The sequence below is a fragment of the Trachurus trachurus genome (genome assembly GCF_905171665.1).
Source record: "Trachurus trachurus genome assembly, chromosome: 12".
Classification (NCBI taxonomy): Eukaryota; Metazoa; Chordata; class Actinopteri; order Carangiformes; family Carangidae; genus Trachurus; species Trachurus trachurus.
Window position 1 is genome coordinate 14,087,163 of NC_139908.1, and position 19,877 is coordinate 14,107,039.

Consider the following 19,877-nt stretch of genomic DNA (forward strand, 5'->3'; position numbering starts at 1 on the left):
AAATGCTCTTGCATACCTTGACCAGAAAGGTTACTATATTGAATTTATATTCTACCTTTCTGTCTATAAATTATCCTTAATCTTAATATATTTGATATATTGACAGTCATTTAAAATTACACTTTAAATGTAATTTCTCTCTTCTGAACAAATGGGACTAAAGTTTTTTGGGGGGGATTTTCCACAAAAACCCCCAAACAAAAGGACCGGAGGCCTAATTGATAGATGGCTTTAGTTTTCGTCCAGGAGCTTCACCTTAATGAAATTATAACCTGAGTGCGGAATCACTTGCTCAAGTACCCAAAGCTCTCCTATCTGAGTCAGAGCCATCTGTTAAATGAAGCAGCACATATTTGCTCTCTATTAAGTTAAGCATCAGTGATCATCATAGGGGGCAGGCTGAATTAACCTTCCTATTACCTTGAAGCTAACTCCTTTTATAGCTCACTGTTTCAGCGAAGGAGGGATCACTTCCCCTCTCTCTTTTTAGATTGTGCAGGTGAACTGACCCTTGTCACCGGCTGTTTTTATTATTGTTGCCAGCATTTAGAATAACCACTGGTTTGATTGGCCAATAAATAAAGTTATTAAAACTTCAGTTATGCAAAAAAACTCTTGTCAAGAATAAATTACAAAATATCACTTTATGTATAAACCATGTGGATTTTATGGGATGTTGCTGAGTTTGTAATGGTCAGGAGAGCACTGTTCATTATTTTGAATTTTTCAGCATAAGGCAGGAATAACAGAGAGGAAGTGGGGGCTTTGTGGTTGGTTGAAGTCTCAGAGTAATCAGTTGGACAGACTGATGTTTGTTTAGATAAGTAAGTCAGACATCTGCCGCTGGTGCTGAGGTTAGATTTATAGAAGCCCGCTGCAGCAGGCTTCCATATGGAGGGATTTCATTTCATTATTTATCAATGGAGTTAAATTATCTTCAGGACTCAGTCAACTCAGGAGCTGGCATATGACAGCGTAATGTAATGCCTGGTTTCACCGTGGACAAAACAATAGATATATACAATGTTTAAGAAAATATACACATTAGTCAATTGACCCTGAATAATATACATTTCCAGCACAATGCACAAGGCCGTGCTATAGGATATAATTAGAAGGAGGAAAAACATGGGCACTACTCTACTGATGGGTTGACTGGTTTATATCAGTGTGGGTTGAAGGCTGGTGTTCGTTTGCAGAGCTCTGTGCAACTTTCTACAGTTTCTGTGGGCAACAGTTGACATTTTGATAACAAGGTGGTGTCAGGATGCAGCTGAGGTGGGACCAGCAGGACACAAACACAAACAAAAACACAGTTAAATGTGAAAATATAAGACACCTGTCACTCAAGCAAATATGTTTTTGAACATATTTTTCTTTACTTCAAATATATACTGTTTTTCAGTGTGGTTCAGTCAGAAATAAGCAATAATATGTCTGTGTTTACAACTTGTTTAAATGCCATTATGTAGTTAAAAAAAATCAATGCATCAATTCATGTGCCTTAATATTCTTTTGATGTATGAGTTTTACATTTTCCAATTTTCCAACATGACCTGTGTTAGAATAAACAAGATTAACCACTAAAAACTGCTCATAAGCATAAGGTTGTAAAGGGACTGAATCTGCAGCACTGGCTTTGAGCATTTCCACCCACTGTGCTTGCTCCACTGATATAATGCTCCATTAACACTATTACAGTGTGATCTGATATGATGGATTCATACAGGGATCAATACTGACCTTATAATGTGGTTTTTGCATGTGCTGTGCTGTGACCTCATATTCCACATTATTACAACTTGTTTGTTAATGTTGTTATAAAATGAATTGTTTCAGAGACAAAGAGCGAGAGAGAGAGAGAGACATGGTTAGAAAAAGAAAATGATGGTGGATGAGGTAGAGGCTGAAAGCTACGGATAGCTGGCTGGAGTGTGAGTGGAGAAGAGTCTATAAAATCATGGTGTAATTCCTTGACCCGGGTCAGAGGATCTAGCAGGAAATTCTCTGGCACCTGCACACAGAGACGAGTCAAACTTCTGAGGGCGCTGAGTTTTGTCTGCGAAAGGAGGCTGAAATGTGGTGAAGGAGGTGCGCAGATGGGCGGACCAGCCTAATAGGGAGCACGACGATGACTGAACTGTTTGATGTGATCGGAGTTTGATCTGATGAAAAGAGCCAGGTTTTGAAAAAGCGCTGCTTTGGTGGAGGAGGAGGGGGGAAGAAGGCAGATTAGCAGAAGATTAGCTTTACTTTTCCTGCGCGCACGTCATAAACTCCACATTTCACACTGTGCTCAGCCGCAGCCGAGGGACTGTCCCCGCTGCAGTTAGTGTGGAGTGAATAAAGTCACAAAGCTGCTGTAACAGTCAGAGGAGCCGGAGTTAGAGTCAATATTATTGTTTGCATTTCTCGCTGCTCAATTTGGCTCTTGATAGAAAGGATACAAAAGAAAGTGATTCAATTTTTACAAGGTCAACTAAATATAAAAAAACACATCAAACTGTTTCTGCTCATAGAAGCTTTGAAATTCACATCAAGGGCAGAAAATGATGTTATAGGGGCTGTTGTTGAGAGACAATCTGCAGTGTAATGAAATACAACACTTACCACAAGCTGAATCAAAACCTCTCGCAGCTTCACAAGAATTACTGTGTGTTGTTTGACTCCTGTTTAGGTGGTGTTGTTAATCAGCATCCTCCTGTTTGTAATGAAAGAGAGGAGGAAAAAAGATGTCAAACCATTTTCCGTCTCTTGCTCTTCTTAGTTCAGTGAATGATTTCTCTTTCTCTCTTTCTTACTTCTCTTCACTGCTGCAGATGCCTGATGGATAAAGGGTTTGTGCGGCTCGGGAAGTGGTTCTTAAAGCCACACGAACTGGAAGAAAAGTCTTTGGGCAACAGGTAAGTGAGCGTTCAACACACACACACACACACACACACACACACACACACACACACACACACACACACACACACACACACACACACACACACACACACACACACACACACACACACACACACACACACACACACACACACACACACACACACACCACTGAGATATTGTCACTTGGCTTTAACACATTAAGCGTCTCTGTGCCCGTGAGGTTTCATGTATGTTGTGCTGTGAGAAAACATTAACACCAGTTACCTGTATTAATCTTGCGGTTGATCTTTGTGTACACTACAGTATGTGTGTGACCCTCTGTGTGTGTGTGTGTGTGTGTGTGTGCCACAGCTGCGCAGTGTGAATGGCTTTCATGTGATTCAGTATTTTGCTGTGTGTCTCCTCCCCTCGGTGTTGCAGCGACTGGCTCATGGTGTGAGACTATTAAAAACCAGGACGGTGAATGAATGGTGGTGAGAGGTGAGAGCTGAGCTGGGTCGAGCTCTCACAGCTCTCTCTCTCCTTCTGGGTGAGGGGAGGGTAGTGTGTGTGTGTATGTGTGTCGGTGTCACACTGTGTAACTGTGTAGGCAATGTGGGAGACAGACAGAGAGACTGAAACCGAATAAGAAGAGGGGTGGGTGTGATGACAGTAGCTCAACTTGTTGCTTCAGCCATTATAGTTCCCTCTCACAGCTCAGTGTGCCCACTTCATCTTCTCCTGCTGCCGAGGATGCAGCATTCCTCACATCACTAACATAGCACAGCTCAAATGCTAAGTGTTCTGGTAAATGGCTCCGAGGAAACCACTTAGCTGTCAAATGGCTCATTTTAAGAAATCTGTTTGAATTTAGCTTAGAGGCAGCAAATGTAACAAAAAAAAAGGAAAGAAAAAGAAATCATCCACATATTTACATTTACTTTGTAGTTTTTGAAGTGGAAAGCTGTAAATTGTGTTGTCATTCAAATGTGGTGTAAATTAGGGTGACGCACACAGGAAATCCTCGCTGGGGAAAGTTGCTGACACAAGTGCACTTTGCTGTGATGTGCGGTAGCAAATTCAGGTTTAGCTGTTCAGAGCAGGTGGTTCAGAGAAGTCCCTCAGCGAGGCACGCTGTGTGACATCTCGAGAGTGTGTGTCGCCTGTATTGCATACTTATAGAGCTCTGAGTAGCACTGTGAGGAGGCTTGATTTTTTGTGTGTGTATATAAAAGCAGTCTAATGTGAAATACACGGTGCATACAGGTGACAGATGAAAGGAAAAATCTGAATAAACTAGAAGGGCACTCAGAGTGCAGACCTCTGCCAAAGCCAATGTCAAAAAACATACACCAGGTTCAGAGAGACAGGGAGAGAGAGAGAGAATAAAATTCATAGTAAATGATTTGGATCTGACCCAGAATGTAATGGGCCCCTCCCTGGCCTGTGACCCGTTCCTCCACCAAGTTCAGCACAAACCATACAGTACCTACTGGCTACTTTGCATAATCCTGCTGACAAACAAACAAACAAACAAACAGGGGTAAAAATGTAATGAGTGGTGAACCATAATGCATGCAGATCTTACAGCATGCACTGAATGTTTTAATGATGGTGAAAAGGATGCGAATCACATGTTAACACTCACTAGATCTCAACCCAAATCAACATCTACTTACTTACTTATGCCTGACACCCCCTCCAGAGCACTCGACTCGGTCACTGGCTTTCTTTCCGATAACGTCTACTGTACAGTAGACTATAGGATATTTTGGACTAAAGTAATAAACAGGGTTTTCTACCTCCATCATACAAACACCAAAGGAGGGAAGATATTTTAGCAGGAACTTGTTCTTCCCTCCATTAGATTTCAATTGACTTTTAGAATCAATAACAAGGAGTTCAGACAAATGTTGTGCTTTCTTGGGGAGGTTCAAAACCTAACCACAGGCAATATAATAACCTGTATATTGACTTACAGTAATTAAAGGTGAGCTTATACACGGTAATGTATGGCAACTTTGACTATTTTTTCCCCCTCTTTGTCTTTTATTTTAGAGGTTGTGACATCGTTTTACAGATTTTCTGTGTCTCTGTGTGCATTTATCGGACACATTATCCTGCTCCAGGTATAAGGTTGCTCATTAATTAGCCCATTAGAAAGGCTATGACTTTGCTTTTATGAGATTAAAGTAAAGAAAAAAAGAAAAGGAAAAAAAAGAAAGCATTTGCAAATATGACCAACGCTGTTAAATAAACGGGTGAGTCACTGGCAGAGAAAGAGCTACGGAGAATGATTCAAACAAAGTAGTAGAGAATAATAACGTTTGGGTCGGTGCAGGAACGTGTGAAGACATCAGTCCCTCATTGTGTGTGCGCACATACTGTATGCATAGAGACAAATGTTGGGTATTGAGCTTCTGCATCTGAAATTACCCCCAGTGTCTGAGCGTGTGCAGTGATTTGCATGTGTGCGCCCCTTTCGTACATCATGTAATTCCTTATCACTTTGACTGCGCCGTATGAATATGTTGCCAGCTGGAACGCCCCCTGCTGAGCCAATCCTGACTTGTACTGTCTGTGAATTATTGAACATCCTGGAAGGAAAGGCAAGAGAGAAGGAGAAAAAAAAGAAAGAAAAAAGAAACAGAGAGAAATATTCTTCAACACGCAGACGCTAATAAACGCAAATCTTGTGTAGACGGCTGCACCGTGGTATTGTTTTAGTGGAGCTCTGCAGCTGTTGCATGTGTCACAGCGTGTGCAATTGAAGCATGGCAGGTTTTTCTTTTCACATATCTCCACTGTTTGGTTCCAGCACACATGCAAACACGCATGCAATCCTAAATACCCACACACATTTACACACATACACATACCACCCCTTGTGCTCAGAATAGCAGTGTTGCCCTTACAATTGACAGTGTGAGACCTAAGAACTCCTGCAGATGATGATCCCTGGCCATCAGTGTTTTCGTGCCATGAGGGAACATTGCTCAGTTAGGCATACACTGACCTCCTGCCTCAGCTGTAACCAGTTCCTTTGTCTCTTCTTCACTCCCACACTGTGCCTTTCATCCCCAACAGGGGGCGCTTCAGTGCTAATAACCATGCCATGCCCCCTCACTCGTGCCAATTCCTGCTCCTTGGCGCTGCTGCCTTTGTCAGGCTTATCTGGTGTTTATCTTGTATGTGTCCCCGGGCATGGCGAGGATTGGCACATCCAGGGAGAAGATTCCCAACCCCCCCACCCCGCCTCCTCCCTCCCTCCCTCCCTCCCTCCCTCCCATCACCACCACCACCACCCACACCCCCTTCTCCCCAACCCAGCACTCCCGCATCTCTTTGTGTCTGAATGGGAGGAAAGCACTCTGGGTTGGTAACGGATTGCATCAGACGCTGAGGGGAGCATGAGAGAGAAAGAGAGCTAGAGAGTTGCAGGGATACAGAGAGAGTGTGAGAGAAGAGGCATGAGAGAGAGAGGGAGAGGGAGAGGGAGAGAGAGGGAGGACGAGCAGGGAGGAGGCTCAGTGTGTGTGGTAGGGAGGTGGGGATCAGAGAAGGTGGGGGGTCATAAATTAATCATTACGATAGACGGATGAATGGAGGTATTAGAGCCTGTCTCTCTCATTAGTTCAGTCAGTTCTATGCATGCCAAGTACAGTACACAGTATATTTGTTAATCTAGGTGCTCGCATTTGCATTCATGGCCATATGCATGAATAATGTTCACATTTTACAGCGTAACAGAGATGTCCTCTGGTGCTTGACCATGAAACAAAAACAACTTGCACTGCTCGTTTAAACTACTTCAAAATCTCAGAAATCCTTACTTGACCTGACAGAATAGGTTTTCTAACACACTCCTCTTCCTTTCCTCCTCCTCCATCCCTCTCCTCTCCTCTCCTCTCCTCTCCTCTCCTCTCCTCTCCTCTCCTCTCCTCTCCTCTCCTCTCCTCTCCTCTCCTCTCCTCTCCTCTCCTCTCTTCTCCTCTCCTCAGGGACCAGTGACATTGAGATATTAGCCATCTCCTAGGCAACACACATTTGGTGTTAGGCCAGATGAACAAGGTCACAGAATCTCCAGAAATAAAAACAACAAAAAAATATGAAAGGCATTCCCATTTTCCCGTTCCTCTGTCCTCTGCATCGGACCTGTGTGATAAATCTACCGATGTCAAGATTTTCTGTATATTTTTACTTTTCCCAAAGTAAATGAATCTGTGCAGGGGGAGGTGGGGAAGTAGATGGTTATAAACAATATTTAGTTCAACCATGTTACTAAATCATCACCACTAGACACAAAATCATTTCAAACAAGAAAAACAGCCAAATATAAAAAGTGTAATTAAAAAAATGCCCACAGAGCTAATTTTTTTTCATATTGGTTTGTTTAGTTAAATATTTTCCCCAGGGCTTTCAAGACCTTGAAAAACTGCAGCTCTCAGTTGTAATGAGTGAAGGAAAGTCACGTGCTTCTTTGTTCCTCATCTTCATTCAGAACTGTTGTGCAAAACATGATGATAGAGCTGATGTGACGAGTTTAATGGAAGAAAACTAAAACGTTTTTCAATCTTTCACAGTATATATACATTTAGAGTGAAATCTGTATTTTTTTATGTGGATATGAAAAATTGTTTCTTTATTAGTTTTCAAATTACACGAAAACTTTTGCATGGAAAATTTACTGAAATATGTTTAACATTTTTTAGTTTGGCTTAATTCGTTAATTGCTGTTTTTATTTTGTCTTTTCGGCACTTCTGTCCTGACCACCATTGATGAGACATTAGACATAAGACTCAGTTATTTCTACATACTTCTATCATGGAAGTCAGTGGACTCAAAACCAACTTGTGGTTGAGTAATTTGCGTGGTTGACCATGCTACTGCAGTTTCTGATATTTGCTGCCTCATTCCAGGAGTCCAGTTTAAAAACCACTGCTACAGAAATGAAATGAAAATGTACATTAATAATCACAATACCATTTTTGAATCTTGATATTCTAGTTATTTGTGCTTCAGTTTGTCAGTAGTAAAACAGCCTTAATAGAGATCATTGGATTACATGTACATTAAGAGGATCCCAGGAGGCAACCCTCTCACTCCCAAGTACTTTGTTAAATACTGTATTTGGTTTAGTGAAATATTTGCATTTTCCTTTGAAAGGTGTTGCTCTACATGTGTATTGAGCCTCCCTCGAGACACAAAGCAGATTTCTAATATTACCTGGTAAAAACATTGAGAGCAAGCAGAAGAGAGAAAAAACACACACAGATCAATAGAGAGGACGGTGATACATCACAGCAACAGCCTACCAACAGATCTTTTTCCTCGTTTTTAATTAGAACCACAGACATGAAGGTAAAAGCCTGTGGTAGCACAAAGTGATGCTCTCACTCAGGTTAGCGACTTCGGCTTTTTCCTCCAACAATGACAATAAAACTAATGTCAGCTGCAGAAGGCTGATATTTTTCTGTGCTTCCTTTTCCTTTGTCAGTCATAGAAAGGGCAGTGAGTGTGCACATATCTTGGAGCATGGCACTTTTCCATTGTGAATCCATATAAATAGTTGGAGCAGTGTTTGAGCACACAAACATTGTGATAGCAACACTGGCGAAAGCCAGCCACTGGGGGCCACTGAATAATACATCAAGCTGACTGACTTCCCCTTATGCCTGAGTTAATAGTGGTGTGTGACTGCATGCATGCAGAAGCGTATGCATGCACCTGCAAACACCTGAATAAGCCTGAGTGTGTTTGTTAGGATTTGTTTGTATGGAATAAAGTTATTGTGCCAATGCACTAGAAGGACTTTGGGAGCTTGTGTATACATAATGCTCACAAGAGCTTACAAGAGGATAAACATCCTCTGCATCAGTCCACATACACCAGAGCTGTGTCTACAGGCTTGTGTCTCCAAGAGGTGTGCTCAGATTGTGTAGGACGGGTTCGGCAGCTAGAAGGATGAAGATAACTCGTAATAGTGCTGCTGTGGTGGAAGACTGAGAATTTAAGTTGCAAATTAAGCAGATTAATCCTCCAGATCTGAGGGAATCTTTAGAAAAATGCTATCATGCCTGCTTAGTGCATACGACTGTAGTTAATGATTTCTAAATACAGTTATCAGATCTTGAGCTTTAGATGCCTGTAACAGTGGAAACAGAGGATCTGTGCGTCTGTCTTGCACACAGCTGTTTTTACTGTTTATTCCTTTCCATCTCCTTTAATCTCATCTTTCTTTATCTTTTTTCCCACTGGGTTAGGCACCAGAGCTGCAACGACAGCCGAGATAACCATTGTTTTTTAGTGTGTGACACATGCGCGTGTGTCAAGTCCATGGTGTATGTCAGACATTAACCAGCTCCCCTGCTGCCTGGCTGGTGGCATTGTGACTGGGTGAAAAGACACACGTTGTCACATGAACTCAACACTCAGTCCATTCTCACATTTTACAGTGACATTCAGATGTGCATACAGTATGATGAACTCTATTTATGTGTTCATCCTCAGTGGGTTTATTTGCGTACATTGTATCCTCTGCATGCATATACGCACATATTGTAACATTTACTGAATTTATGCTGCATAAAAGTGCAGGAACATATCGACGTATGAAGCCAAATGAAATAGATACAGTCATCCCCCCCCCCCCCCCTTCTCTCGCCCTCACACACACACACACACACATTAGGATAGCATGTGATGTGTCTGTGTGTTCTCTGGCTCTACATCCCCTGATTGATTTCGCCATAAAATTGTGCTCAGTAGCCACCCATTAAAACTCTGATCTCATCGATATGTGTGCAGCAATTGCAGTGCGTGGCACTGAATTATTCACCTCCTCCTCTTTCTCTCACTCCTTTTGCTCTCACTCCTCATTTTTATACTGTATCTTTCTTTCCTTGTCCTCTTAATTTCCTCTCCATCCTTCTATTTTCCTCCTCTGTCTCAGTCTTATTCCAGCATTTCCTTAATTTTTCTACCTCTAGTGTTCACTCTGTCTCCATCTCTGTCTTTTTTCTACTCTGCTCGTCCTCTTTTTTCCTCCTCTCACTCTCACTCACTCTCACTTCTTTTTCTCAACCACCCTCCCCTCCCACTCTCCCCTTCCTTCTCTCCTCTCCTTTCCTCTCCTCTCCTCTCTCTATCTCTCAACAGGACTGTCAGCCCTGAGGCGAGTCTCAGCCATCACTCCTCTTCATTTATTAATACCTGTACTCATACAGCCCAGCACACACAGCTGCCTCACATCTCTGTCCGCTGTTCTCTCACACACACACACACACACACACACACACACACACAGACGCACACACACACACACACACACACACACACACACACACGCTTGCCGACTGCACAAATGTCCCGGAGGATGCAAGAAGCCCAGTGTGTCCACACACTCACACCCGCTTACTGTGCAGGAAAATGCCCTTTGTAAAAGGACAGGGAGCATCAATCTCCCAGCTGCGTCAGCCTACAGTTTGATGCTCTTTTTGTAGTTCTGCTTTTCCCTGACTCACATTTAATTGCACTTTATTGCAGTCATAATAGATCTTAGCTCATAATTATTGCACATTAATTAGTAGTTAGATTGATTGCTTGTATAGTTTATCAAATGTAATTGTTTACCCAGCAAAACTTTCCGCTTTGCCGCAACATAAACTGAATCATTTACAATCCGTAGCCTCCGTCTCTGCATTCCCGTAACATATATGTATAAAGTAAAATCAATAAGGAGCACTGACGCGAACAGCTCTACAGTATATTAGCATGCAGTCATTTCAGCTGAAATACTGAGGGGTCCTGGGAATTCTGCTGGATCGCAGCCTGATTTTTAAAACAGAGAAAGATGAGATGAAGACACAAAGAGAGCAGTGTGGATATCCAACAGTGATTCCCTGCTATTTGGCCAGGGCGGTTTTATGAGGGGTCTGGGGGGTATAGTGTTTTTGTAGACACATCAGCCCCATTCAGTACGCACACATCTCATAAAAAATATATAATAACAATATAAACATGAGTTATCAACACGAGAGGGAAATAAATACTAATGGATGCTTCATTTCACAGCCTTGTGTAATCTGTGCAGGGTTGTTAGGCTGTAAGTAGGAGCAGAACAGGAAGTCTAATATAGCGATGTGCAGAAAATCAATCTGCCAAGCAAACAGCTATTCTGCCAGCCAATGCAAAACAGTAATAAAAATAATACTAACAAAAACACTTACTAACTTACATATGTTAAGTACCCCGTAGTTGTTTCTATCCATGTAGGCTCACGACTTAATACTCAGAGGATAATTAGAGCATTTTGCGATTAAGACCCGAAAAATTCCTTGAATGTAAATTGTGGTTGTGTGCTGATAATGTGCATGGCAGTTAGTTGGACTGGTACTCTTGACTTGCAGCTGTTCCCCAGAGCTTCCCTATGCAGCTATATATAGCTCTTCTTATGGTGTAATGATGCACTGAGGACAAGGATGGAGGGCGGTGACATTGAAAGCATTTTGACTCATGTTTTGAAGAGATGCAAACTGCTGAGATGATGGACCAGTGCCATGTATGGGTGTACATGTGTGTGTGTGTGTGTGTGTGTGTGTGTGTGTGTGTGTGTGTGTGTGTGTGTGTGTGTGTGTGTGTGTGTGTGTGTGTGTGTGTGTGTGTGTGTGTGTGTGTGTGTGTGTGTGTGCAAGTGCCTGTAGGTGTGAAAGCGACGTGCACTCTCGTCCCTGTTTTCTTGCAGGCTCGTGCATGCATATGTATGCGCTTTAGCTCTGCTCTTCCTCCTGTGATTGTGCAGACCTGTGTTCAAACCACCTGCTGTTATGAGGGTATGTTTTTTCTCTGGGAGCATCAGGAATGTTTATGAGGCAGAGAAATTGGCCCTGTGTCTCTTTGGGTGCACTCAGCGCCACCTGGAGGCCGTCACGGTTAACACTGCATGATATTTGGCTCCCTCATGGCTGTGTTCAGTTCTGCCCATGAGTGACTGTGGAACTGGCCATTTTATTGAATTTGATGATCCATTACGGCTCAAATGGAGGTCCAGCTCCCTCAGGGCAAAGGAGATATTGCATAGGCAGCAGGGTAATCACAAGGCGATTACAGTACCTGCTGACTTTATTGTCAGTCTGATATATATAAACCAAGGTGGTAAGGAGCTTTATAGATTAAAAATATACATCAGAGAAGCCGATGATAGTTAATGATGTCCAGCCCGCCCACTGGTATATAGATTGTAATAAGGCCCAGACAATTACTCCTCCGTGATTAAAAAAAGAGCAATGCATGATGAACTGTGCCGGCGCCCTGTAATAAAGAGAGCACTGCATATGTAAACATGTAGTCACTACAATCAGTCATAAGCAAATGAGGATTTATACCTGCAATAAGGAGCGTATGTGGGAAATGATGAAGATGATCAATGTAGGTAGAGATCTGCGAGGCTTTTACAAAGACACATTCTGAGTCTGCTCTCTAAATTGCTATTTGGAGAAAAGCACTCATCATTTGTCACGCTGCTGCCTGAAAGACTGGCATATTCACGGTGCGCATTTGTTTTTCAATAGATTTGATTCGAGGGTTTTATTTAATCTGAAGTTGAACATAATTAAATGTAATTTCAATTCAATTTAAATCTCAGTTCAATTATGTTTATAGTTGTGTTGGTTAATTCACACGCAATTAAAATGGACAAAGAGAGTTTGTCTGTCTGACAGTGCAAACTCATATTGCCATTTAATTTGTTTTTATGTCGTGCACAAGCTGGTGCTCTGAGGGATCCGTTCACGTCTCTCTCTGCAACTGCTCACAGCACACACAACAGGACACACGCACACACACACACACCTCCACCACATCCCTGTACTGTCTGTGTCTGTCTATCTGTGGTCTCATGATCTGAACCTTTGCCGTCTTCTGTCCCCAGCGAGCACCTATCATGTTCCTTCTCCTTCTTCCTCCACGGGGAGAGCAACGTGTGCACAAGCGTGGAGATCGCCCAGCACCAGCCTGCATACCACATCACAGAAAACCACATCCGTCTCGCGCAGACCTCCATCACACCAGTGCAAGGTAATACCACAAACCCATTGTTTTTGTTGATGGTTTATGTACACAGGACAAAATAAGAGTGATGATCACTGCAAATGCACCGCAGCAAAGTACAGCCAGAAATGTATTACACTACTGTTGGACATCTATAATACAAATGTGCTGTATTGTACAGAACACAACATGCAAATTACTGTAATAGTGGGGGAAGCTGCAGTGCAGTCACATCATTTACTTCAGTAAAAGTAGCATTACCACAATATACTGTATAAATACTACATAACACATAAAAGGCTTTCATTGAAAATATTGTATTTTACTTTCCTTTAAATATATACTGTTAACCTCTTTTATATAATTTCCATTTTGGATGTCAAATCTTTTTTAACAAAACTAGTTGTTAGAAAATATGACGTGTGATGTAAAAAATACAATATTTCCTTCTGAAGTGAAGTTAAGCAGAAATATACCTCAACATTGTTATAAATTGTCATAAATTGATTTTGTACCTGTATTGTAACTACCTTTATTTACCTATAAGCCCTTCTATGTGTGTCTTTGCTGTGTGTCTTTACAATAAACACACTTTCTCTCTTTCTTATCTGTTTTCTCTGTCTGCAGTGATCCTGAGTCCGTACGGTCTGAGCGGCACCCTCACGGGTCAGGCCTACAAGATGAGCGAGCCAGCGGTACGGAAGCTAATGGAGGACTGGAGCTACTTTTACCCTATGGTGCTCCCGCAAAAAGAGGGAAGTGGAGAGAAGGAAAAAGAGGAAGCAAGTCAGGCCTATGATCGCAACTGTCACGTGGCGGTGGAGGTCATCGTAGGTATGGAAAAAGTTTCGTGGCTTTACGTTAACTTTGTGGAAGGTGAAAAATGTATATCCAGTAGCAGGATTTACTTTAACAGTATTAAAACATGTAATATTTTATAATAACACAGTGACACATAATAATAGATCTTTTCTGCAGGAGATGAGCAACAAAAACATGTTAGACCAGGGTCATGTTGCTCTGGTAAAGCAAACATGGATCATTGACTAACCTTGATCTCCATGTACAGTGTATTCCCAGGAGTATAGAGCTGGGGTATTAGTGGTTGGGAGTGCTATTGAATTGTACCTTCACTGCAATGATCCTCGCGGTCTTCGGAAAAAAGGGGAAATAACTAGAAAAGTGGAGAGGAGAGAGACAGGGAGGAAAGATAGTGGAGTCGTGGTAAAAAGCCGCAGGGAGTTACTCTAACAGCTTTGTCTAATCAGTCTGATCCCAGAGCATTGGTTTGACCTGATTAAAATCAAAACTCCCATGGATACCAGTGGCTTTTAAATCTAAAGAGGAAAGCCTGTCTAGTGTTTGCTGCCTGAAATTAAAGTCAAGACGTGAGTGTAAAGGGATTTAAGATGATGTTTTATATGAGCAGTGAGAGAAAATGTACGATCACATCAGTATATATAGAGCAAGTGCATCTCTTATACTTCATAGCCGCTGTACTTGCCAGCAATTATTGGAGATGACTGCTGAATCTATAATTTTTCCTTAGAAAATATGTTATGATGTTATCTTTAACAACAATAATTCATCTATGGGCGATGCATCATAAAAAATAACTACCGCTCCTTTTCACTGACTCCCACCGTCTTTTGACAGTTAAGAGTGAGCAGCACGCACACCCTCTAGTTTCGTTACCGTAAATAACGTCCTCCTTTTTCATCTTCCCAGGTGGAGTGAGGATGACCTACCCAGCTGCTTTTGTGCTGATCGCCCAGGGGGACCTACCAGTGGAGCAGCCTCCACCTGTTCCTGTAGCTCTGGGCCTCAACAGGGAGCCCAACCACTGCAGCGTGCCGCTCACACCGCCGACGTCCCCAGAGCAGCCCTGCTCAGGTAGCAACACAGACACACACACACACACACACACACATCACATCACATCACATCATACATACCTGTTGACATGTTGAAAAATTATCTGAAATGCATTAAAAAAAAGAAGTAATAAAAGTAATTTATCAATAAACTTTTTACTGCACAATAATTTATTTGGAGCAATTGTTTGACAGATAATTGCTGCTTAAGTGGCCTTAGATTTGGGAAATACTATTTATTGACTAATAAAAATACAAATAAATATGCAATGAATGAGTCATATTCATTCCTGAACTTGCATTTGAATGTAAAATTGTGTCTATGCAGAAAGACTTTTCCGTTAATATCAACAACATGAAGATGGTTTTTTGGTGTTTGGAGGAAACTGAAAATCAAACAGTCAGTTCTGTATCCTAACATCGACTCTCGACAACTCTTTTTCTCAGCGGACAGTGGCTTTGTGACCTCCGTCTCCAGTGTCCCCACACCAGACAGCAGCATGGGGGTTGCTAGCATCAGCCCAAAGCATTCTGGGAAGAAGCTTACCTGTCAGGTGGTCCATCAGGCCTGGAGGGAGTGTTATCTCAACCAGCCTCAGCACGTGTAAGTTAAAGCAAGTTTGTTTCCCCTGTTTGGTGTGATTACCATTGAAGTGCAATGATGCAGTTGAGCTGCCGCCCTCATGGACCCCTTTATTTTCTGCAGCCCGAATCCGCCATCTGACGTGACGCCCAAGAAGGAAGTGCCAAATGGAGTTACCACATGGGACTTCAACGATCTGGGAGCGAGAGCACCCTGCAGCTGCTCCAGGTACCACAGAGCTCCAGCCAAGCTGTTCAACAACAGTGTTACACAGTGTACTTACAGTTTATGTACAGTATACAGTAAGCGTGTTTATCATCAGCTTCCACGTAAGACTTTGTTAAGAGATTTTTTTTCACCTATATAGAATAATTAGATATGGAGTGAGGGGCAGGCAATATAAGATGTATCTTCTCCCTGCTCCCTTCCAACCGAGGAATAAGAAAATGTTGTGATTTGCTATGATATTGTCAAATTGTGAAATTGCCTTGGCTGGAATAAATAAAAAGAAAGAAAGAAAGAAAAATGGATGACTTGGCAGCTCAAGGACTTCCATTTTTATGATATTAAAGTAACGCCTAAGTCATGACTGAATTAGAAAATATTTTGCCTCTGTGGATCAGCTGAGGAACAGCCTAACTGTATTTTAATCTAGGATATACTGTGTCTTAACTCTGTTTTTGCTTGACTGTGTTACAGGTTGCGGCAGCAAAAGCTGAATCAGACCACCACATCCACTGCCAACGTCCAGACTAGTGCCAACCCCTCTCAGTCCTCTGGCCCATCATTGTACCCTCCCTCAGTGCCCAAACACAAGACCAGTGACAAGGCAGAAAAGGCTGATAAACAGTCCAAGAGGCCAGCCATGATCCCCTTCCACCACCGTCTGTCTGTCACACAGGAAACCCCTTTGGAACAGGACTCGCCAGGAGGACCCCAGCTCGGGGGACTTGTGGCACTGGAGCCACCATTGGAGCCCCTGGCTGCTCTGCCAAGTTGCAAATATCCCAAACCGCTCTCCAGGAAAACCCCGGAGTCCCTTCTCCATTCGCCGATGTCGCCACTTCCTCCCACGCTCAGTCCACACCCCCGGGTGCAGGACCCAGAGGTTCTGGAGGGGCCTGTGGATATGCCTGTCTGTCCAGACGGAGCTTCAGGGCTGGGAGTGATTACCAGCGAGACAGCTGTGTATACAGCTCTGCTGAAGCAGAGGGAGACTGGGGCTGGCTGGTGGAGAGGCTTCAGGACTCCCAGAACTGATAAGACTGACTACAGCCCCCCTGAACTCCCCTCTGATAAATTAGAGGATGTGAAGACAGAGGCAGTCAGTGAAGCAGCTCCACTAAAGAGGTAGGGGAGACACACAGTGACAGTGTTTTGCAAAATGTTCGTTACATGTGGAGAGGAAGAGCAAGGAATGTAGTAATGAAGAATATAGATTTTCTTTTTGAAACACTGGGCAGTGCTGTCAGAGCCATAATCATACTACACACAAAATACTGTATGTATTTTAAAGTATATATGAAACATGTATGATAAAAATGTATATATAGTATAAAAAGAATGTGATTTATGGGGATTTAGATGGGTTTTTTCAGGTACTACTCAAGCTACTATGTTTGATACATTCAATAAAAGCAACTAACTTAATCTGGAAATGTGAGATTAGATATGAAATATGAGCAGCACAGGGAGAATGAACCGCTACTGCTATCACAGATTCATTGATCGCAATTTGTCTCCTCGTCTCCTCCAGACTGTACACACAGACTCTCAAGAGATTTAAAATCTCTGAGGAGAGGGTGAGGGACCACATCCACACTTTGGGCCTGTTCCAGCAGCCAGGCGTGGAGGCACTGCGCGAGCCGGGGGATGATCCCTACGACTTTAAGGAAGGAGACATCGAGTACACTTTCTCCACCTCCAAGAGATTAAAGGGCCAAGGGCGAGAACCCAGCAAGAAGGCCAAGGTAAGGCAACACACATAGTTTAAAAAAATGAAAACAGTCAAAGAGCCTGTGATCAAAATTCCTGTATTATAGTAATATGGGCCACACGACTTAATTAAGATGGAGTTATAGAAATGAACTCACAGCAAAAAAGATCTACTTTAGAGTGAGTTTCATGTCTTTGACCTGAAACTGACCTGAACTGAAACGCTGTTTTGATTTATTCTGATCACATGTCAGTTTCATTTCCACTTGCAGCAGGAAGCTTTTTCTTTGGATACAAGATTTAATATAGCTGCAGACCAAATGCATAATGAATTCATTTTCATGTTGCCGCATGTATAAACTGGCAGCTGTTTGCTAACATATTAACCTTATCAACCTTAAAAGTGATCATTTGTCTAAGTGTTGTCTTTGCAGCTGACTTCTGCTGCCCCCAAGTGGTTAAAAAAAATCACATATCCCAGACTGAACTACAGTACAAATGCTCTCATACCTTTTAAATGCACATACTTTATACTTTTATCTTTCTTACTTCAAACTTCACAATTTGGGGATGTGGAATCTCATTGACACGGTAGCTGCTAAAAAGGGGGCTCTATGTTTTTCATTTTAAAGATTTACACTGGAACTGAACTGATCATATTCTTATTCCACCAGGGAGAAGAAATCACCAGCAATGGAGCACTGCCTGATGGGAAAGATGCTATGTCCATTTTTAACTCAACACCAAAATCAGGTGTGACACTGCCACTGCCATCAACATCATATTCAAACATATAACAAACTGAAGTGTGTCATGAGTATACTTGAGCATTTGGGTAAAAAATTGTTTGTGTTGTTTTAGATGAATCAGGTCAAGATGACGGAGCTGCCAAAGCCAATCCTTCCCTGACCAGAGAAAAAGATCTGGTGGTCAACATCTCTGACCTAGACAACATATTTGATGAAGATGAGGATGAGCTGGGGGTGAGACATCATGGTTTACGTGCTATATACACTATGCGTGTGAGCATCTTTTATATGAAATTACTTTTCCACAGCGGCTTTGGCACACATTAAATTAGCATGAGAGAAAAATAAACGCATTTCCAGTTTCCAGGCATTGCTATTAGATCTAAGTATAATTTTCTCATCATCCTGTGTGTTTTATGTTTCAATATTCTGAAGCACAGAATATTGCATTGAATAAAACTGATCCTCCAATCTTATGTGTAATAATTTGTAGACTGTTTACCCCAACCAGCACTCAGCAAAGCTGCCGGTGTCGACAGAAGATCGGCCTCTTGGGAAGGACGGAAGAGTTGCAGTACCTTATCCATCAAGTGAGTCTCTTTGATGCTTATTTAGCACTTGTAAAATCTTAATGCAATATGTTTCAGAGGAATCTGACTGGAGCTTTGTTTTTTGGGGGGAATTGCGATGATAATTCTTGAATCCTATTATAAATGGTAAATCACAACTTTGTGTCTCTGCCTTCTCTCTCTCCATTTCTGTCTGCTTTCAGCAGTAGCAGAACTCCAGCGGATGTTTCCCACCCCGCCCTCTCTAGAGCAGCATCCGGCCTTCTCTCCCATCATGACATATCGCGACACGCCGAGCCAAGAGCCACCTGCACCCAGCGGAGCAGCCGACCACCCGCTGCCTTTAGCCTCCACGCAACTTACAGAAAACAGGATGGAGATGGATGAGAGCATGGCCAGTCCCAGGCAGGACGACATCAAGGTGAGGAATCAGTGCCGAAGCAGCAGCACATCTTGCACATTTAAATATAAAAGCATAACTTTCCGGTTAATTAATTTCACAAATTGCTTAAATCCACATAAATCCGATCATCAAGGGGAAGTCGCTGCAAATCCGTGCTGACTAACTTGCAGCTCGCGACTAAGCAGCTGCTCAAGTTCACATATCATGCTGGAATCGTTTCACTAATACCTGTAGCTCGCTAATTAACTATCTCCATGTTGTGAGTCAGACATCTGTACTGACTGCAGGCTCTGTGAGCTGGGTAATGCTAATTATAGCAGAATGCACCTATGGCTACTATTAGGTGCATCTGCTCATTTACACAAAACAACAAGCTCCTCCAAACAACAGGCCTTTTTTTTGTGTGCAACTCATTGTAAAACATGCAAACAGAAACATTAGAATTAATTGTATCCAGGTATCTTATTGGCATTGGAGGCTACAGGCTACACAAAAAGATTTTTATTGTGTTTTACTGCTGCCTTTAACATTTATAGATTCTGTAAATAAGAGTCATGATTTGGGGAATATCCATATCGCCAGTGCCAGCTCATGAACACCAACTCTGGACACATTAACACACTATAAGTCTTTTTTTGTGGATTTTTGTTTCTTATGTGACATTTCTTTGGCAGTTAAAACATAGCATACAGTACGATGTTCAAACCTGTGGATAATGTGAGTGACACATATTGAGCTTCATAATTTCATCAGCACATAATTTGAACACAGGATGCCTAAGCACTGTGGCAAGTAAAAACAAAACCAACAATTACTGTAAAACTATTGGCATGAGCAGCTTATTG

At 42.3% G+C, this 19,877-nt stretch overlaps 1 protein-coding gene across 4 annotated transcripts in view; it reads left to right on the forward strand.

The window, feature by feature from the left end:
• The window catches only part of LOC310994755 (mediator of RNA polymerase II transcription subunit 13-like), a 78,180-nt gene that overhangs the window by 48,183 nt on the left and 10,120 nt on the right, over nt 1-19,877 (forward strand). Inside the window, exons 4-15 of one of the 4 annotated variants that reach the window (XM_083983557.1) lie at nt 2,820-2,903; nt 12,801-12,946; nt 13,547-13,753; nt 14,648-14,812; nt 15,241-15,397; nt 15,500-15,604; nt 16,076-16,726; nt 17,133-17,346; nt 17,986-18,064; nt 18,173-18,294; nt 18,554-18,650; nt 18,833-19,050. In XM_083983557.1, the coding sequence (XP_083839683.1) occupies nt 2,820-2,903; nt 12,801-12,946; nt 13,547-13,753; nt 14,648-14,812; nt 15,241-15,397; nt 15,500-15,604; nt 16,076-16,726; nt 17,133-17,346; nt 17,986-18,064; nt 18,173-18,294; nt 18,554-18,650; nt 18,833-19,050 (2,245 nt within the window). The remainder of the gene's footprint in view (nt 1-2,819; nt 2,904-12,800; nt 12,947-13,546; nt 13,754-14,647; nt 14,813-15,240; nt 15,398-15,499; nt 15,605-16,075; nt 16,727-17,132; nt 17,347-17,985; nt 18,065-18,172; nt 18,295-18,553; nt 18,651-18,832; nt 19,051-19,877) is intronic. The other 3 variants (XM_083983558.1, XM_083983559.1, XM_083983560.1) reach the window with 3 other exon arrangements.